The following is an 18,787-nucleotide window of genomic DNA, read 5'->3' as shown; positions in this document are numbered from 1 at the left end:
TTTACAGATGATCACACCAGAGTCTGCTGTTCACTTATTGGAAACAGAGACTCAAAATGTGGTATTTGCAGGAAAAAAGTGTTTGCAAAGAGCAGCCTGAAACTTTTTCTCTTGCCACTTAGAAAACAGTATGCCATATTTATAAAAATGAGTCATTTGGGGATTTTGTGGAGCCAAACAGAGTAACCCCATATAACGGGTCATAAAAGCAGTTTTTAATCTTGTATTCGATGCACAGCTCATGGTTAAATTCAGTGTCAATCTATAGTTCATTATTGCCCAAACCAAATAGAGTCTAAAATTTCCTTTCCCATCTATCTGACAGCAAACCATGCTTTTTCTCACAGGATTGATCTATAATATACAGCACCATCTCTTGTTAAGTAAAAATTTCTCTTCACATGTTATCAATATGAAGTACCCCATTTAAATGAATTTTATAATATAATTTTGTAAATATAGTAATCTAAAATAAAGTGATTTTGACTCAAAGTCACTTTATCATATTCCAAACAAATTGGCCCATCTGTGTACCTGTCTCAGTACAATAACGAGAAAATATGGAACAACCCACCTATTATAGGACATTATAAGAATCAAATAAATTTATTTTATTTCCAAAGCAAGGCGGCTTTGGAAACCAGAAGGTGCCTAAGGAATGCAAATTACCTTCATTGTCTTTGCAATTAGCCTCCCTTGTCTTTAACCACTTTCTAAGTTTGCAGATTACCACTGAAAGATAAAGCTCAGGATAGGAGGCAAGAGCACAGCTTTGCCTTCCCTCTGTGGTCTGCAGCCAGCCTCTTGAACTTTGTGCCACGTTCCTTTGCTGCTCCTCCTAGAGCCCAGAGCCCAGCCCCTGAGGAGGAAGCCTCTGTCTGCAAAGGCTCCTCGTTATAGAAAAAAAGGAAGAACTGGTGTGGGGAGCATCTAGAATTTTAGCTCAGACCCCTGCACCCCAGGGACTGGGGACTAGACAGGGTTGTTGCTTTAAAATTGGTTCTTGACCCACAAACCCAGCAAAGAGCCACCAGGTAGCCAGGATCAGCAGGAAGGATTTCAAGGTCATGGAGCTCTGTCCTTCTGGTTTCCAAAGGGATACCAGCTGTGGTCAGCTTGTGTGGGAAGAACTGGCTGAGGGTCTTTGACCAGTAATCCTGAGGGCCTAGAGAGATGTGAAAGCAGGAATGTGCCTTGATGACAGGGCTCCCATCTGATGAGCCCTACCACGTGCCTCCTGAGCTCCACAGCGGCCAGACACCTGGCTCCCCCACCATGCCTTCCATGGCACATGAGGAGCACTCCCCAAGGAGCACACCAGTCACCATTTTCCTTGAGTCCTGAATCAGCTCCAGCCCCAACCAGCATCATGTGCAGCCCTCTCCATCAGGCTGCACTGGGCTTTTTGTGGACCTACAGATACTATGTGTGTCCTTGGTGTGTGCTGGTGGAACACTGCTCCCCACCAAACCCCCCTCAGAAGAGGGGAGAGAAGCAAAGCATGGCAGTCCTGTCAGTCCTGTCCTCTTGGACATGGGGAGCAAGCTTTTTGGTTGACTAGCATGACAGCATGAGAAGACCCTGGCAGCCATGTCTGGTGCATTCACCAAGGACACTCACGGGGGGCTGAGACTGTCACCATCCACTCTGGGTGTTCAGGAGCCCAGGGGTTGAGCTTCCTTAGCCTGAGCATTTCTTTGGCAGTACAATTCCCTGAATTCCAGTCTGCATGATTTCCAGTTTTGTCTGAATGCATTCAGGCTGCTATAAGAGAGTACCATAGATCGAGTGGCTTAAACAAAAGTAATGTTACCACTCACAGTTCTGCGATTGGAAGTGCATGATCAAGGTGCTAGCGGGTCCCCCATCAGGTGAGGAACCTCTTCCTTGTTTGAAGATGGCTGCCTTCTCCCGTACTCACATGGCAGAGACAGACAGACAGCATGCTCTCTTGTGTCTGTTCTTACAAGGGTACCGATCCCAGTTATGGGGTCTCCATCCTCATGACCTGATCACCTCCCAAGGGCCCCAACTGCAAAAGCCATCACATTAGGAGACAGGTCCCAATATACGAATTTGGGAGGACACATTCAGTCTATACAGCAAGTTCAGTCCATAGACCACTGACCAAGCCAAAGACCGTATCTACATATAAACGTTAAAGCTGGAGAAATTGTGTTTGCCACCTGTGATCCTCGCTTGGTAACTAGCTGGATGACGGGTTAGGATACTTAGTACCTCTGGACTTCCATTTCCTCTTCTGCAGGGTAGATCCACAGATCATTGGGATCATGTGAGTCAACTCCACGTAGAATGTGCACAGAAAGCACCAGACTCCTTTCTGTTGTTACCGTCTTTCCAGTGTTGTTTGTTTTTGTAGGTGTCATACCTCTAATGTGCCTGCTACCAGTTCCCCTTAAACTTCTTTTAAAAGGAGCAAAGCCCATGCAAAGTATAAACTCTCCCGGCCTTTTATAGTGATTATTTCCAGTCTTCCTTGGCTGTCTCTTTCACAGTGGGAGCACCCAGTTCCAAGGTATACAGGAAGGGGCACTGTCTAGAGAGAATTTTAAAACAATAATAAAACCAACTCAAAGTCAGTCGGCTTTGCATCATCACCATGTCCTATAATTCTAAACAATATTTGTGCTAGAAACTCTAGCACTCTTTCCCTCTGGGAAAGCTGTTCCCACTGCCCCACCTGCAGTCTGCCAGAGCCCGATACCTACATCTACTTCAACTTGCCTTCCAATAATCCATTTGCTTTTCATAGAAATCACAACTTGCCTTCATGGGTACTTAATATGCCAAGTATCTGAACTGTGTAATGATAGAGGCAGTGTGGCCAGGATAGACTGGAAGGGACAGGCACAGCATGGTGTGCTCACAGTGACCCAGCATCATCTACCACAGGCCTGAACAGGCAACACTGGGGGCAGCCTTCTCCCCAAGATTAGAGAGGCCTTGGTGGTACCACGTATGACCAGAGGAAATGGACAGTTTCCTGGTAACCTAAGGCCCACTAAGAGGATTTCTTCAGCAGACATTTGTCTGGAGGAAAAGTTCTGTAGGAAAGAAACTTTTACCCCATCAGAAACCAGTGGGCAGGTTGGAGTGTGAGGCTATCTGTGGCTCATCTGCCAGGAGCTAGCCCCTTTCCTTGCAGTAGTCAGAGGTAAAGGACTGCCATTGCTTTGCACATCAAGGTTTTGTGAAGCAAATCCTAATAAAGTGGGTCTGATTTTTCCCAGAGGTACAAGAAAGCAAACTCCTTGCCCACCCAGGGACTCTACATCAGGCCAACCAGAGACCATTCTCAGACAGAGAACCGAGCTGTGGCTATGCTGGGAGGTGGGGTCAGGGAGAGAAAGGGGACAACAAAGATTGCTTTTTGAAGGGTCCATGTTCTTCATCAGCCAGATCCTGAACATCTTGAAGCTAGACATGATATGTTATTCATCTTTGTGTCTCTAGCATCAAGACACCTGAGAGGTATTTAATAAATGTTGAATGAATAAAGAATGAATAAGATTAGATGTTCCCAATGTACTAAGGTTTAGATAATTCAGAGAAAGGCAGTGTGACATAATAGAAAAAAAAAAAAAACAACTGTACATTGTGGAGTAAGGCAGACCTACATTTAAATCCCAACTTTAACTTTGGCTTGGGCAAGTTATTTATGTACCAGAGCCTTCATTTCCTCTTCTGGAAAATTGGAACAAGAATCCTTTAACTGGTGAAAGAATTGTAAGTAATGAATATAGAGCTCCTGATAACAGTGCCTGGTATTGATTGAGGTTTAGACACAGAGATCAATGGCATAGAATATAGAACCCAGAAATAACACCACACAAATATGCTTAGCTGATTTTTGGCAAAGGAACAAAATCAGTTCAATGGAGGATGGAGTGTCTTCTCCACAAATGGTGATAAAGCAATTGGACATCCATAGGCAAAACTATGAACCTGATCCTAAATCTTAATAATACAAAAATTAACTCAAAATGAATCATGGAATAAATATAAAATGTACAACTATAAAACTTCAAAGAAAATATGGGGACCCAGGGCTAGGCAAAGAACTCTAAGTCATGACACAAAAGCATGATCCAAAAAAATGAAAAACTGATGAATTGGACCTCTGTTCCACACACACACAAAAAAAACAAAAACAAATACAAATAAACAAAACAGCAACAATTAAGAAGTGAAAAGACAACAGAGTTGGAGAAACTATTTTAAAAACCCCATATCAACAAAGGATTTGTATCGGAAGTATACAATGAACTATCAAGAGTCAACAGTAAAAAAAAAAAAAAAAAAAAGAAATCCAAATGGGAAAAAGCCATGAACAGACATGTCACCGAAAAGGAGGTACAGGTGGCAAATAAGCACATTGAAAGATGTTCAACATTAAAACCACAATACCACAATGAGGGGCACCTGGGTGGCTCAGTGGGTTAAGCCTCTGCCTTCGACTCAGGTCATGATGTCGGGGTCCTGGGATGGAGCCCCGCATCGGGCTCTCTGTTCAGCAGGGAGCCTGCTTCCTCCTCTCTCTCTGCCTGCCTCTCTGCCTACTTGTGATTTCTCTCTCTGTCAAATAAATAAATGAAATCTTAAAAACATACACACACACACACACACACAATGAGCTATCACTCCACACCTATCAGAATGGCAGGTTTTAAATTTTTAAATTTTAAATTTAAAAATTTAAAAATTTTTGAAAAGTGATGATATTGAATGGTGGAGAGGATGTGGAGAAACCAGGTCTCTCACACATTGCTGGTAAGGATGTAAGACTCGAAAAAAACAGTTTGGCAGTTTCTTAAGACACTACACATCACTTACCACATGACCCAGACATAGAAGAAAAAAAAATTTGTATACCAAAGAAAGGAAAATTTATGAATGAAAAATTTATAAATGAAAATTATGTTCACATAAAAGCATATCCACAAATGTTTGTAGTAGCTTTATTTGTAATAGCCCGAAACTGGAAACAACCCAAACATCTTTCCTGGGTGAATGGTTAAAGAAATTATGGTACATCCATACCATGGAATCCTGCTCGGCAGTACAGAGAAATGAATATGATACATACAGTGACTTGGGTGGCTCTCAAAGGAATTACAGTGAATTTAAAAAGTCAGTCCCAAAAGATGACATACTATATGATTCTGGTTACATAGCATCCTTGAAATGGCCAAACTATAAAGATGGACAACAGATGAGTGTTTCTATTAGTCATAGATCTCCAGAAAAACAGAATCAGTAGGATATAAACAGATATATATAAGAAGAGATTTATTTTAGGAATTGGCTCACACACTTCTGGAGGCCAAGAACTCTCACCATCTGCCTGCCATCTGCAAGCCGGAGACCCAGGAATGCCAGTGGTATAATTCAGTTCTGAGATCAAAGACCCAAGAAGTGGGAGCCAATGGTACAATTTCCCATTCGAGTCTGAAGGCGTGAGAACCAGTAGTACCAATGTCCAATGGCAAGGGAAGCTGGACATCTGAGCTCAAGAAAAAAGAGCAAATTCCTCCTTCCTCCGCGTTTTATTCTATCCAAGTCCTGAATGGATTGGATGATGCCTGTTCACACTGGTGAGGATGACCTTTTCTCAGTCTACCAATTCAAATCCTAATCTCCTCTAGAAATACCCTAAATATGTTTTACTAGCTATCAGGGCATCCCTTAGCCCAGTCAAGTTGACATATAAAATCATCCATCACAGTGGTGGACAAGGATAAGGGACAGGCATGAAGTGTTGAAAGGAAGTGGGTGTGTTCATAAAAGGGTGGCACAAGGGACCCTTGTAGGGATGCAACCATTCTGTATCTTGATTGAGGGCATTACACAAATCTACACATGTGATAAAATTTCATAGAACCAAATACACATACACACACACAAGTGAATGCATGGAGAATTTATGCAATCTGAATTGTAGAGAAAGACAATTGCAGAGAAATGGAGTATACCAGTCTATATCCTGGCTGTGATAATACACTCCAGTTATGCAAGATGTTAGCTTGGAGGCACCTAAGGGTTAGATACACAGCATCTCTCTGCATTATTTCTTACAACCACATTTAAAAGTACAATCATCTAACAATGAAAAGTTCAACATTCTAAAATGTGGTCTTGAGGTATGATAAATGTGCATTGACTAGGTAGGAATATTAACATCTTAATATCATTTAAAAGCCTAGTCTACCAGTTATCCTAACCTCTTAAAATATGAATTTGGATAATCCATTGTTTTTATGTGTCTTTTCCAAGAAATAGCTTTTGATTTCTCAGATTTGTCTATCTTTCTAGTTTCATTGATTTCTGCTCTTTATTATTTCCCTCCTCCCCACCTTTGAATTCAATTTTCTTTTTTTTTTTCTTTTTCTTTTTTTTTTTTTTTAGATTCTTGAAGCAGAAATTTGGATTTACAAATTGGGAAATTTTCTTCTTATCTAATAGAAGCATTTTAGTGCCATAAATTTTCCCCTGAGTACTGATTAGTTACATCATACAAATTTCGATATATTGTGTTTCCATTTCATTGCGTTCAAACTATTTTTGTAATTTCCCTTGAGACTTCCTCTTTGACCCGTGGATTATTTAGAAGCATGTTGTTTAAGTTCCAAATAGTTGGGGAGTCCCCAAATATCTTCTGTTATATGTTTATAGTTTTATTTAGTAATGGTCTGAGAACAAACTTTCTATGATTTCTATTCTTTCAGATTTGCTAAGGTGGGCTAAGAATGTGTTCTATCTTGGTGAATATTTCATGTTCCCTTAAAAATAAATGTGTTCTGATCTAGTTGCATTCTATAAATGTCAATTCTTTCAAGCTCTCTGATGATGTTCAGGTCTTCTGCCTCCTTTCTGATTGTCTATCTACTTATTCTGTCAATTACTAAGAGAAAAATGATGAAGTCTCTAATCATAATGGATTTGTCTGTTTCTCCTTTCATTTTTGTTAGTATTTGCTTTTAGTACTCTGAAGCTCTGTCATTAAGAGCATGCACACATGTAGGACTGTGATGTTTTCTTGGAGAATTGAGCCTATATCATTGCATAATATTTTTCTATATCTTTGGTAACAGTCCTGGTTCTGGAGTCTACTTCATCTGACATTAATATAGTCACTCTAGCTTTTTTATACTTAGTGAATATCTCTTAACCTATCTGTGTCTTTATATTTATTTATTTTTTCCTTTTTTGTTTTTTTAATTTAAATTCAAGCATCCAACATATAGTGCATCATTAGTTTTTGTGTCTTTATATTTTAAATGAATTTCCTGTAGTCAGTAGAATTGAGTATTGCTTTTTCTATCCATTCTGACAATTTTGCTTTTTATTTTTTTATTTTTTATTTTTTTTAAAGATTTTATTCATTTATTTGACAGATAGACACAGTAAGAGAGGGAACACAAGCAGGGGGAGAGGGAGAAGCAGGCTTCCTGCTGAGCAGGGAGCCCAATGTGGGGCTCAATCCCAGGACCCTGGGATCATGACCCGAGCCAAAGGCAGATGCTTAACGACTGAGCCACCCAGGTGCCCCCAATTTTGCTTTTTAATTGGTATTTTTTGACCATTTACATTTAATGGTATTAATCATATGGTTGGATAAGTGAGTTTGGGGTTAAACAAATTTATTAATAGCTCCATTTTATCTCCACTATTGACTTACTATGCCTCTATTTTTCATTATTAGTGATTTCCCTAGAGTTTACAATAAACATTTTTAATTAATTAGATTCAATTTTCAAGGAATATTCTACTTCATGTGTTATATAAGCATCTTATGACAGTTGATTCCCAATCCCTCCCTCCCATCTTTTGTGCCATTACTGTCAAGCATTTTATTTTACAGATGCTATAAACACATAATACACTGCTGCTCTCTTTACCTTAGTCTCTTAGAACAATTAAAAGGAAGAAAAATGAGTTTTATTTTCATATTCATTTAGTCCACTTCTATTACTTTTCATTTTTTATGTAAAATGCAAGTTTCTACTGGTAGCATATTCCTTCCCCTTAAACAATTTCCAATTTCCTTTAATATTTCCTAGTGCAATATATATACACATTTTTCTCTAGGCCGTTTTATAAGCAATTAATTTTTTTTTTAATTTTTGTTTGAGAAAGCATGTCTCCATGTTTAGAGATATTTTTTCTGGGTATAGAATTATGGATTAGCAGTTTTTTATTTCAGCATGTTAAAGATGTCACTCTACTGTCTTCTGGCTTACCTGTTTTATCATGAAAAGTCTGCAGTATTTCTTATCTTTGTTTCTCTGTATGTAATGTGTCTTTTTTCTCTTGCTGCCTTTACAATTTTGTCTTTGGTTTTCAGCAATTTAAATATGCTAACTATAGGAATATTTTTGGTGGTGTTAGTGGTGGTATTGTTCTCCTACTTGGTTTTTTCTTAGCTTCTTGGATCTATGGTGGTATTTGTCATTCACAGTGGAAATGTCTGTCAGCCATTATTTCTTTAAATATCACTTGTCTTGCACTCTCTTTTCCTTCTGGGATCATACTTGCACAGATCCTAGGCAGTCTGGTATTGCACCACAGCTCTTGGATGTTCTGCTGTGCATTCCCCTCCCTGCCACCGCCCCCAGACAACTCTTTTTTTCTCTCTGTGTTTCCATTTGAGTAATTTCTATTGGTCCATCTTGATGTTCACAGATTCTTTTCTCATTTGTGTAAAGCGTACTGATCAGCCCCTTGAAGTCATTTGTCATCCCTCTTACTGTGTTTTTTCATTTCTAGCATTTCCACTTGATTCTTTTTTCTAAGTTTCTTCTCTCTGCTGGGGAGAAATTAATCATCAAGTCTTGCATGGTATCCCCTTTTTCTATTAGAGTATTCAACTTGTTAAGCAGTTATTCTAAATTCCATGTCTGAGAGTTTCAATACCTGTGTCATAGCTGAGTCTTGTTCTGTCAAATGCTTTGTCTCTTGTCAACATGTTGAGGGGGGGTTTTCTGGTCTTTTCTTATGCTAGCAGTTTTCTGTTGAAAGCTAGACATCTTGAATAGGACAATAAAGACTGAGGTACATCATTTTGATTCTTGGAATTTAGTGTGCCTTACCTTTTGCTACATCTTTAGCATGGGGCTTAGATCAGTCTAGTCAGGACTTGAGGTAGGTTTTGTTTTTGTTGCTGTTTTGGTTGCCCTTAGGGCACTCAGCCTTAAAATCTAACTAGTGATATCTTGTGTTTTCTGGAAGGTTTTTCTCGCAGTCTCCTTCCTGCACCCTTTCTTTAAACTCTGTCCCTCTTCTGCTATTACTTGCAGCTTATTAGCCTGGGTGTGGAAGTGGGAAGGGTGATGTTTTTGTTATTCTAATTAAGTTTCTGTCTTAGGCTGGTATTGTGTTCCTGGATCTTAGAAAGGGAGTGACCTTCCCCAGCTGTAGTTCTGGGCTCAGTATATAGTCCCTGCCCCTTCCCCAGGGAAAAAGAGGGGTTTTTTGGTTTTGTTTTGTTTTTTTATTTCCTCCTTCCACCTCAAGCTTTACTGGAAAAAGACCCCAGGGCCCTAAGGCCAACAGTGTTTACTGCCCTGACCTCACAACTTAAGCTTTTGTTCTTTAGTATACATAGGGGAGCAAGATCTTTGAAGGACACTTTCTCAGAACTCTTTCCAATCTTTTTGTGACCACCAGGTTGGGTCCCACGGAAAGGGGTCTACAAGTACATTTGAATTTCCCTTATAGCCCCCAGAGTTCTAAATATTCTTTCACTAGACTGCGTTCTTCTTTTACCAATTTATAAGCAATTTTAGCTGAATTCTTTTTACGTGAAAGTCATGCCCATTTCTCCTTGTGTGCACCCATCTGTCCTTAGACTTGGAGATAGCTGGTTGCCCTGTGACTTCCACTCTCTACTGGGTTAAAGGAAAGTTGTGTTTCTGCAGTTTGTCTAGCTTGTTGTTGTTGTAATGATAGCACCACACTCTTCTGGAAACAGAAGCTAGAAGTGTCCATTCGTTTTTGGAAAATAAGTACTGAAAATATGTCCAGGCGGGTTTGAGATGGTGTCTGTATGTTTTCAGGTTAAATAGGAGATCCATTTCAAGGAAGAAAAAAATAATTTGCTGGCTTATTTTGAAAAGCATTTGCTGTTCCTGACATTGCCACCAGAGGGCAAGTAGCCCATCACTACGTATCTCACAGGGTGAGGCCAGGTTTCCAATCAGGAAAGGTGAATCTGTAAAGTGGGAGGCAGAGGCATCCAAAGCAGCTAATGCTTGCAGCTAATGCTTGTTCTCAAGGCCTTCCCGGCCTGTGCAGCTATGCGTTGGTCTCTCAGTCCCTCTGGCCCTCGCCCTCACCCACATGCCACAGTTGTACCCTCTGCAGAGAAGAAAGATGCCTTTCGTTGCAAGCACACACGTCGCTAGAGCCTCTCTGAGTACCTGGCCCTCACCCTACTAACACTCATGCTGAGAGGGGCCCAAGACCTAAGTGGTCAGGTTCTAGCAACTTCGGGTGAGTCCAACCTTCTGCTCAGCAGGGTGCAGCCCAGGGAGTCAGTTCCAATCCAAAGACTGAGGATAAAAATTCCCAGGAGCCCTGTGGTAGGGGGTTGAGGCTGAGGGGCATGTGGATCTGTACTACGTTGGTTGGTTTATCTGAAACAAATAAAGCAAAAATCATAGTGAGAGAAGTTTGGTTCTCATGCAAATAAAGTCTAAAGTGGGTGTTCCTGATTGGCAAGTAGATCTTCTCCAAGTGGGGGAGTCAGAAGCTCACCCCTGCCACCTTCTAGCACGACCGTTTTCAGCATACGGGAGGATGGGGAGGGGTGTGGGGATAAGCCGCCCACACCTAACCACACTGCCCAGCACCTCCCACAGTGCTTCTGCTCTCATGCCATCGGTGCAGCCAGGCACCTGTTAAGTGCTGGGGGCTGGGAAGTGTAGCCATGGCTGGGCGGACACCTCCCAGCAGCACCCCTCCCCCCAGGAAGGGAGTGGACAGCCAGACCCAAATTGTCCAAGTTGTACCTGTAGTAACTACTTCCAACAGGTTATTGCTCTAGGACAATATTTTCCAGATTTGTATGATTTTAAAAGTCACAGAGGATGCTTAATTAAAATATAATCCTTCGTTCCTTTTCCTGGACATTCTGGTTTGGCCATCTGCCTGGTGACCTGGAATCAGTGCCTTTATCAAGCACTCCAGAGAGCTATGCTGCCCTAGCAAGTGTCTACAGAAGGATCCATTGCCATCCCCACCCCTTCCCAGTGGATGGAAAGCCAGGCCAACTCTCTCTCTGCCTTTGTGTTGAGTCGTGGAACTGTGGGAGAGGCTTCTGGTCATGGCCGGAGGGAGGCAGGTCCTGAAGCAGCCCTGCATGCAGCCTTCCCTGAGTGTGACTATCCAGCCGCGCAGTCCTGGGAGGGGCAGCCTGTATGTCATGGCCATGTCAAGGCAGAACCCAGCCGCCTGTGGCTGGGGCAGACCAAGCCTCCCTGGACAGACCAAACCAGAGCACAGTACTGCCTGTCCCCAGCCACTTTAAACAGAAACACCCTCACCCCCCACCCCCGGCAAAACAGTGTTTCCTTTATCTGGGAGTGGAGGCTTATTTGTGCTCCTGTTTTCTCTCAGCAACACTGGAGGGCAGCAGTGAGTCAGTGTTTGCAGTCTTTTATTAGAAAGTAAACTCTTAATAGTATTCAGTCATAGATTTTATTTACTTATTTGCTTTTTTGTTCTTTCCGCGACACCCTTGCCATGAATCATGGGAAATGACACCAGGCTCATGGCCAAGGGGTGGCGAGGGGGAGGAGGAGGGAGGGGCAGAGTGAGGAGGCGGAGGTAGGGTAAACCCAGGGGACGAGCAAGCTGTTTAAGCTGTTCTCTTGTTCTCACTGGGCGCTGGGTCCCACAGCAGCTCAGAAGCTTCTAGCAGATCCAGGCAAACCCTGTGAACACCCCCACTCCGCCCCAGCCTTTCTGAGATGGGCCAAGACTTTCCCCAGGTGGGCGTTTCACTCGGGAGTGTTTGTGATGAATGGATCCCTGGGTGCGGGCCAGTCTGTCCTCGCTGCGGTTTCCGCCTACACGTTACTTCCTCAGAAGCCTCCCTGACCCGCCCTAAAAGGCTTGCCATAGCTCCCCCCACCCGGGGGTTTGCGGTTCACTCTGCAGGGTACTTGTCACCACCTGAGATTATGAGATTTTTTGGTTACCTGGGAGCTCCTCATGGGAGCTCCCCTCCTCCCCCAACTAATACAGAATTATTGAATGAGTTCACAAATGAGCAGATTGGCGGGCAGCCCTTACTTGCCTAATCTGTACACTGTGAGGTGACCAAGAGCCCGGCTTGGGTCCTTCCTCGGAAATAACAGAAACAGCAATAGGTTTTTGTTTTTGTTTTTGTCTGCTGCCCGACCGCGGTACCTCTCTTCTAACAGACCCAAATCGTTAGCAGAGCCCAGGTGATGTCTCCAACTGCTCTTCCACGTCCACAATAAATATGAAGTATTTTAAACTCTCCGTAGCGGTTTTGACACCTGTGCTCTTAATGCTCCTGCCGGCACAGATGGTCTGTGTTCGTCTCCACTCGGTTTCCTTAATTAAGGAGACACCTGGTCTTGGAACTCCCTTTTCTGGCCTCCCTGGGGGTTGCTGGGGCCTGGAGCCTCTCAGCCCGCCCGTGGGCCACCTGGCACCGCGTCTCTCTCTTCCGTTCCAGCCGTGATCCCCCTGACGGATTCGGAGCACAAGCTGCTGCCTCTGCACTTTGCCGTGGACCCCGGGAAGGACTGGGAGTGGGGGAAGGACGACAACGATAACGCCCGGCTGGCCCAGTGAGCCCCTCCCCCGCGCCCCTCCCCCAACGCCCTGAAGGGCGGCCGTCGCCCGGTTTCCCGGCGTGGGCTGGGCCGCCCGCGCTCCTCCCGAGACAGCTGGCGTGCCCGCGGGCGGGGTGCGTGCGGGCGAGCGCGGGCCCGCTGGGGCGCGTTTCACTCGGTCTTCTTCTTTCACCAGCCTGATCCTGTCGCTAGAAGCCAAGCTGAACCTTCTGCACAGCTACATGAATGTGACGTGGATCCGGATCCCCTCGGAGACCCGGGTGAGCCTGGCATGCGTCGGGCCCCGACCAGCTGGTTGGGTCCTGGCCGCTCGCTCGCCGCCGGCGCGGGCGGGGGGCGCAGCCTGCAAACGCCGGCCCGGGGCTGGTCTCCCCTGCGCCCGCCCGGCCTGGCTCTGGCGAGAGGGGGCTCGGGTTTCGCTGGAGCGTGTGTGCCCGCGTGCTTGCGTGTCGTATGTAGGCGCGCGCTCCGGCTAGGGAGATGGTTGGTGGGGTTTTTTTTTTTTTGGTCCCTTTATTTTCTCCAGAAGGAGAGGAATAAACACACCCACTCAGAAAACAAACTGAAGGCAAGTCACAACACAAAACTATCTCTGCCGAGATCGGAACACGATGTGCTGCAGCGGAGCAGAATTAATTATAAACTGTGTGTGGGTCCTTGGAAAAGTCAGGGAACCGGGAGCGCAATTCCTCAGCGCCCCCTCCTTCTCTCCGCCTTCTCCATCCTCTGGGAGGGCAGTGAGAAGAGGAGCTGCCCGCCCCCACAGGGCTCCTCCCCCAGGGAGAGTCTGTTCTGTCCCTGCTTCTGGATGCTGAGGATTCACTTTAAATGTCTGATTGATGTTTTTGTTATCTCAATAGTGAACCCTCAGTGAAAGGGATTTGTATTACATTAAAAAAAAAAAAAAGACCCCCTTAGACATCAGTATACTTGGCCAATGGCCACGAGGTGGGTCTCATAAGCAATATTAAAAGGGCAACTGGAGGAACGCGGTAGGATGGTGCCTGGCACAGAGTCGGTAGCCAGGCTATGCCAGGCCCTGCTCAGGATGTTTTCATACATCAGCCTTTATCTTTATTTAATCTTTGTAAGACTCCTGGAGGCAGGTACTGATACCTATTATACTGAGGACACAAGGGACAGCTGGTGACAGCCTGGCTCCAGAGTCCTGCCTCTTAACCTCCACAGTGACCTGTCAACTGCCTGGATGATGCCCGTGTTGCTGGGGGTGTTCTTTCCTAGCACACACATATGGTGTGAAGACAGCAACTCTAGATCTAGAATCGGGAGGCTCTTGGGCTGGGACACAGCTCAGCACTGCAATGAGCAGAATCCCCTGCCAAGCCATGGAGGCCCCCATGTCAGATTTAGGGCCCCGCAACGACCCTTCCACCCCGAGGACATTTCAGCCAGGGCTCCTTCTTCACTGAGCTCCCACCAATGGCCATTGCCAGCACCAAGCACAGCCCCTTTCCTGGGCTAAACCCCTGAGCTTCTGCCCTTCTGTGTCACTGAGAAACCATTTTGAGAACTCTACCTCCTTCCAGACCCAGGACAGGGTGGGAAGAGGAAGAAAGGAATTTCAGACTGGGAGGTGGTGAGGGCTGGCTCCTGCTTGGAGTCCCCCAGGGGACTTGGTTGCAGGAGGTCTCTTGGAACCCTCTCTTGGACTTGCTTGGGGGAGGGAGAGGACAACAATAAAATGACAGAACAATGGGGCCTTCTCCCAGGATCTTCCCCTGGAGGCCAGGAAAAGCCCATTTCGGGGTGAGCACCAGCTCCAGCCACTCAGTCTCTAGTAGGGGAGGTTCCTGCTGTTCATCCAATGATGCTGTGGGAATTCTCTCTCCTCGGCCTCAAGAAGGAACCTCCACAAGGCAGCAGTAGATTGCACTCACTGCCTTTCTCAGGCTCTCCACCTCCCCCATGGTCCTCCAGGTGCCCACACTGGCCTTGCCATCCTTACTGGCTGGCCGTGAGCCTTGTCCACGGTGTTCACAGTGATGCTCCCTCCTCACACCCTAGGAGACCTCTTTCTGGGAATGGTAACATCTTTCCGGCTAAGCGCAGGTCCTGCTTCAGAATCCTCAGTTTAACACTCCACATTGCCTATCTGTGGAAAGAAAACCCTAGAGTAAAATGGTCAGTCTTGGAACTAAGGGCATATTTGCTCCAATGTGAGGGCAAGAGGTCTATCCCCTGCCTGGAATGAACAGGTGAGAAACCTTTTTTAGGAGAGACACCGACAGATGCAGGTGAAGTGTGATCCTTTCCAGAAGGCCTCTCGCTCTAGAGGCCAGCCGGGACCTGTGTCTGGTCATAGACCAGCCTCGCCAGGGCTAGAAGGGCAGAATCTGGGCATGGTAATTCTAAAATGTTAGGCTCTGGAGCTCAGAGCCAGGTGGGTATCTTCATTTTTGCCCAAACTCCCCGCCTCGGCGTTCCAGGCTACCAGCAACCTGAGCTCACCAAAAGGCATCCTGGATTGGGGCAGTGAGATGCCAAGGCCCCACCTTAGCATACTGGGAGCCAGGGTGGTCTGCCTTTGTTGGTGGCACGTGAGGATGGCTCTTATCTAAACACCTTCCTTCTTTCCCTGACCCTCTCCCGCTACAGGCCCCTCTGGCACAACCGGAATCCCCAACAGCCTCCGTGGGGGAGGACGTGCAGTCCCTGGCCGACTCCCTGGACTCGGATCGGGACTCGGTGTGCAGCAATTCCAACAGCAATAATGGCAAGAACGGCAAGGACAAGGAGAAGGAGAAGCAGCGCAAGGAGAAGGACAAGACCCGTGCGGACTCCGTGGCCAACAAGCTGGGTAGCTTCAGCAAGACGCTGGGCATCAAGCTAAAGAAAAACATGGGCGGCCTGGGCGGCCTGGTGCACGGCAAGATGGGCCGCGCTAACTCCGCCAACGGCAAGAACGGCGACGCACCTGAGCGCGGCAAGGAGAAGAAGGCCAAGTCGCGCAAGGGCAGCAAGGAGGAGTCGGGCGCGTCGGCTAGCACGTCGCCGTCGGAGAAGACCACTCCTTCGCCCACGGACAAGGCGGCCGGGGCGTCCCCGGCTGAAAAGGGCGGCGGGCCGCGGGGCGACGCCTGGAAGTACAGCACGGACGTGAAGCTGAGCCTCAACATCCTACGCGCCGCCATGCAGGGCGAGCGCAAGTTCATCTTCGCCGGCCTGCTGCTCACCAGCCACCGGCACCAGTTCCACGAGGAGATGATAGGCTACTACCTGACCAGCGCGCAGGAGCGCTTCAGCGCCGAGCAGGAGCAGCGACGCCGCGACGCCGCCGCCGCCGCCGCCGCGGCCGCCGCCGCCTCCACGGCCAAGCGGCCGCCGCGCAGGCCAGAGACCGAGGGCGCGCCGGGCCCCGAGCGCGCCTCGCCGGGCCCGCCGGCCGGGCCGCCCACGCAGCTGGTGCTCAAGCTCAAGGAGCGCCCGAGCCCCGGGCCGGCGGCGGGCACGCGGGCGGCGCGGGCGGCGGCGGGCGGCGCGGCCTCCCCGGGCCTCGGCGGGGGCGCGCGGCGCGCGGGCGCCAGCGGACCGCTGCCCGGCCGCAGCCCGCCGGCGCCGGCGCGCCAGAGCGTCATCCACGTGCAGGCGGCGGGCGCGCGGGACGACGCGTGCGCGCCGACCGTGGGCGCGCTGCGGCCGTGCGCCACGTACCCGCAGCAGAACCGCTCGCTGTCGTCGCAGAGCTACAGCCCGGCGCGCGCCGCCGCCCTGCGTACCGTCAACACGGTCGAGTCGCTGGCGCGCGCCGTCCCGGGCGCCCTGCCCGGCGCGGCAGGGGCGGCCGGTACCGCCGAGCACAAGTCGCAGACCTACACCAACGGCTTCGGCGCCGCGCGCGACGGCCTGGAGTTCGCCGACGCCGACGCGCCGGCCGCCCGCTCGAACGGTGAGTGCGGCCGCGGCGGCCCGGGGCTGGCGCAGCGGCGCTGCCAGCGCGAGAACTGTGCGTTCTACGGGCGCGCCGAGACCGAGCACTACTGCTCGTACTGCTACCGCGAGGAGCTGCGGCGGCGGCGCGAGGCGCGCGGGGCCCGGCCCTGAGGGCGGCGCGCGCGCCAGCTTTTACCATAAAGGATTCCTTTTCCATTCTGTCGGTGTCTTTTTTACATGCCCTGGTCCACCGGAAGGCCGGCGACTCCTCGGTCAGTGCTGTGTACGTGTTTGGTCCAACGTTCCTAATGGTGCCTGAACCTACACTGACGCCACTCAGGTAGTAGACGGATAGGAAACAAGTCATACTGTTGGAAGTGGGTGTGCTAGCTAGCATCTGCCTCGTACCTGTGGAAACTCAATAGCCATTGCAAGAGTATTTTTGTTCCTCAATAAGAGAAATAAAGAAATTTGCAGCCCTTTGTTTTTAGAAGGGAGTGTTTTACATTTTTTTTTTTTTGCTTTTTTTTTCCCGCCCCCACCCCCACTCCAGCCCAGCGACTGACCTCTTCCACGTAGCGATCACACGTGTGCGGTCGGTACCACCCAGGGTTTAGAAGCAAACCCGCAGCCCGGGACTGCAGCGGGGGCTGTGCTGCGGGCTCGCACCTGCTTTCCCTCCCGAGTCCCAAGTCCGGAGTCCCGGGAGGACAGGGGGCAGGGTGCCGCCCGCTCACGCGGTATGGTGGTCGCGGGGGCCCTTTAGGAATACACCGCTCCATCGCATAAGCAAAACCTCCTTCCACGCTCCCCCCCCCCAAAAAAAACCCAACCCCTGGCTCGAGCAACATTCACACTGCCATCAAAGCCACAGGCGTCCTAGGATGGGCACTGGACAACCTACCTCGCAGGGCGCAGTGAGGTGTAGTGATGGCTCCCGGTGCCGGGCAGCTCAGGTGACAGGAGCTTTCCAAAGACACCTTGGGTCCAAAAAGCAAGGTTCCGAACTCACTATTTGGAATTGCCCATGTATGAGCGAAGACGACAGCTTGCTCACATTGCTCCTTTGAAGACACTTCCACAGTGGACTATGGCGGGAGGGCCCCTAGGAAGTGATTACGGGTGCCCCAGGAGAGAGGCGAGGTCACTGTGTAAGCCCCCACACTAAGCTACTTTGAAACCCGGCCTGTGCCCCTTTCCAAGGGGAAGAGGCTGAGGGCAGCCCGGAACGAAGCCCATCCCCACCTCCACCTGCATCTGTCTGGGTCCAGCCAGGTGAAGGGGTGCCAGTCCCATTGGGGTCCCCTCTGCAGGGTAGGGTAACCCTGCCTGTGGCTCTCTAACACATTGAGGGGGCAGCCCTATCCCTGAGCAGTCCCTTTTTTGGTGCCTCCTACATTTCTTGAGGAAAAAAAAAAAAAATGTGTCCTTAGCTACCCTATTTTGAGCAGCAATATGCAGCCTCTTCCTTCCAAGATTACCTCTGGAGAATCCCGTTCTTGGCCAAGGACGCTGAGGAGTTAAATCTGCCTCACTAAGGAGAGATCTTGTTTCCAAGAAATACGGATAAGATGGGTAAAATCCTCACTAGCAAAAGAATACTTTAAAACCTGCAGGAGCCTTAGAATAGCTTCTAATAATCCTAAAAAAGAGAGGAGATAGCACCCAGCTTTGCTGGGGGTGTATCCTCAGAAAATGCAGGAGGTAGACCATCTCTTCATTGGAGCCAGCTTCTCCTTCTCCAGAAAGGATGCTTTTCCCTCTGACATAAAGAGCAGCAAAAAAATAAATAAATAAATAAATAAATAAATAAATAAAATTAAAAAAAAAAACAAAAAAAAGGGGATTTTTTTTTACTTGTTTGAAGAATTATAGTAATTTGAGTATCTCCTGTGAGTAATTCCTTTTTGTTTTTAATTATTCCACAGCACGTGGAGTTTTCAGTAAGTTATTCAAGTTTTGCATAAGTGGTTCCTTACCTAAATCAAAATTATTTATTAAATAGAATCTTTAAGAAATTTTTTGGAAGTTTTACTTTTCACGCTGAA

The 18,787-nt window shown here is 47.6% G+C and overlaps 1 protein-coding gene across 2 annotated transcripts in view; it reads left to right on the top strand.

The window, feature by feature from the left end:
- The window catches only part of OTUD7A (OTU deubiquitinase 7A), a gene marked incomplete at both ends in the record, with an annotated part of 181,761 nt that extends 164,851 nt beyond the window's left edge, over positions 1 to 16,910 (top strand). For both annotated transcript variants that reach the window (XM_080808681.1, XM_080808680.1), the window contains 3 exons: positions 12,728 to 12,842; positions 13,024 to 13,108; positions 15,465 to 16,910. In XM_080808681.1, the coding sequence (XP_080664807.1) occupies positions 12,728 to 12,842; positions 13,024 to 13,108; positions 15,465 to 16,910 (1,646 nt within the window). The remainder of the gene's footprint in view (positions 1 to 12,727; positions 12,843 to 13,023; positions 13,109 to 15,464) is intronic.
- Between the last annotated feature and the right edge of the window lie 1,877 nt (positions 16,911 to 18,787).

Source organism: Martes martes (genome assembly GCF_963455335.1).
Source record: "Martes martes genome assembly, chromosome: 7".
NCBI lineage: Eukaryota > Metazoa > Chordata > Mammalia > Carnivora > Mustelidae > Martes > Martes martes.
This window is presented reverse-complemented; position numbering and strand designations above follow the sequence as displayed.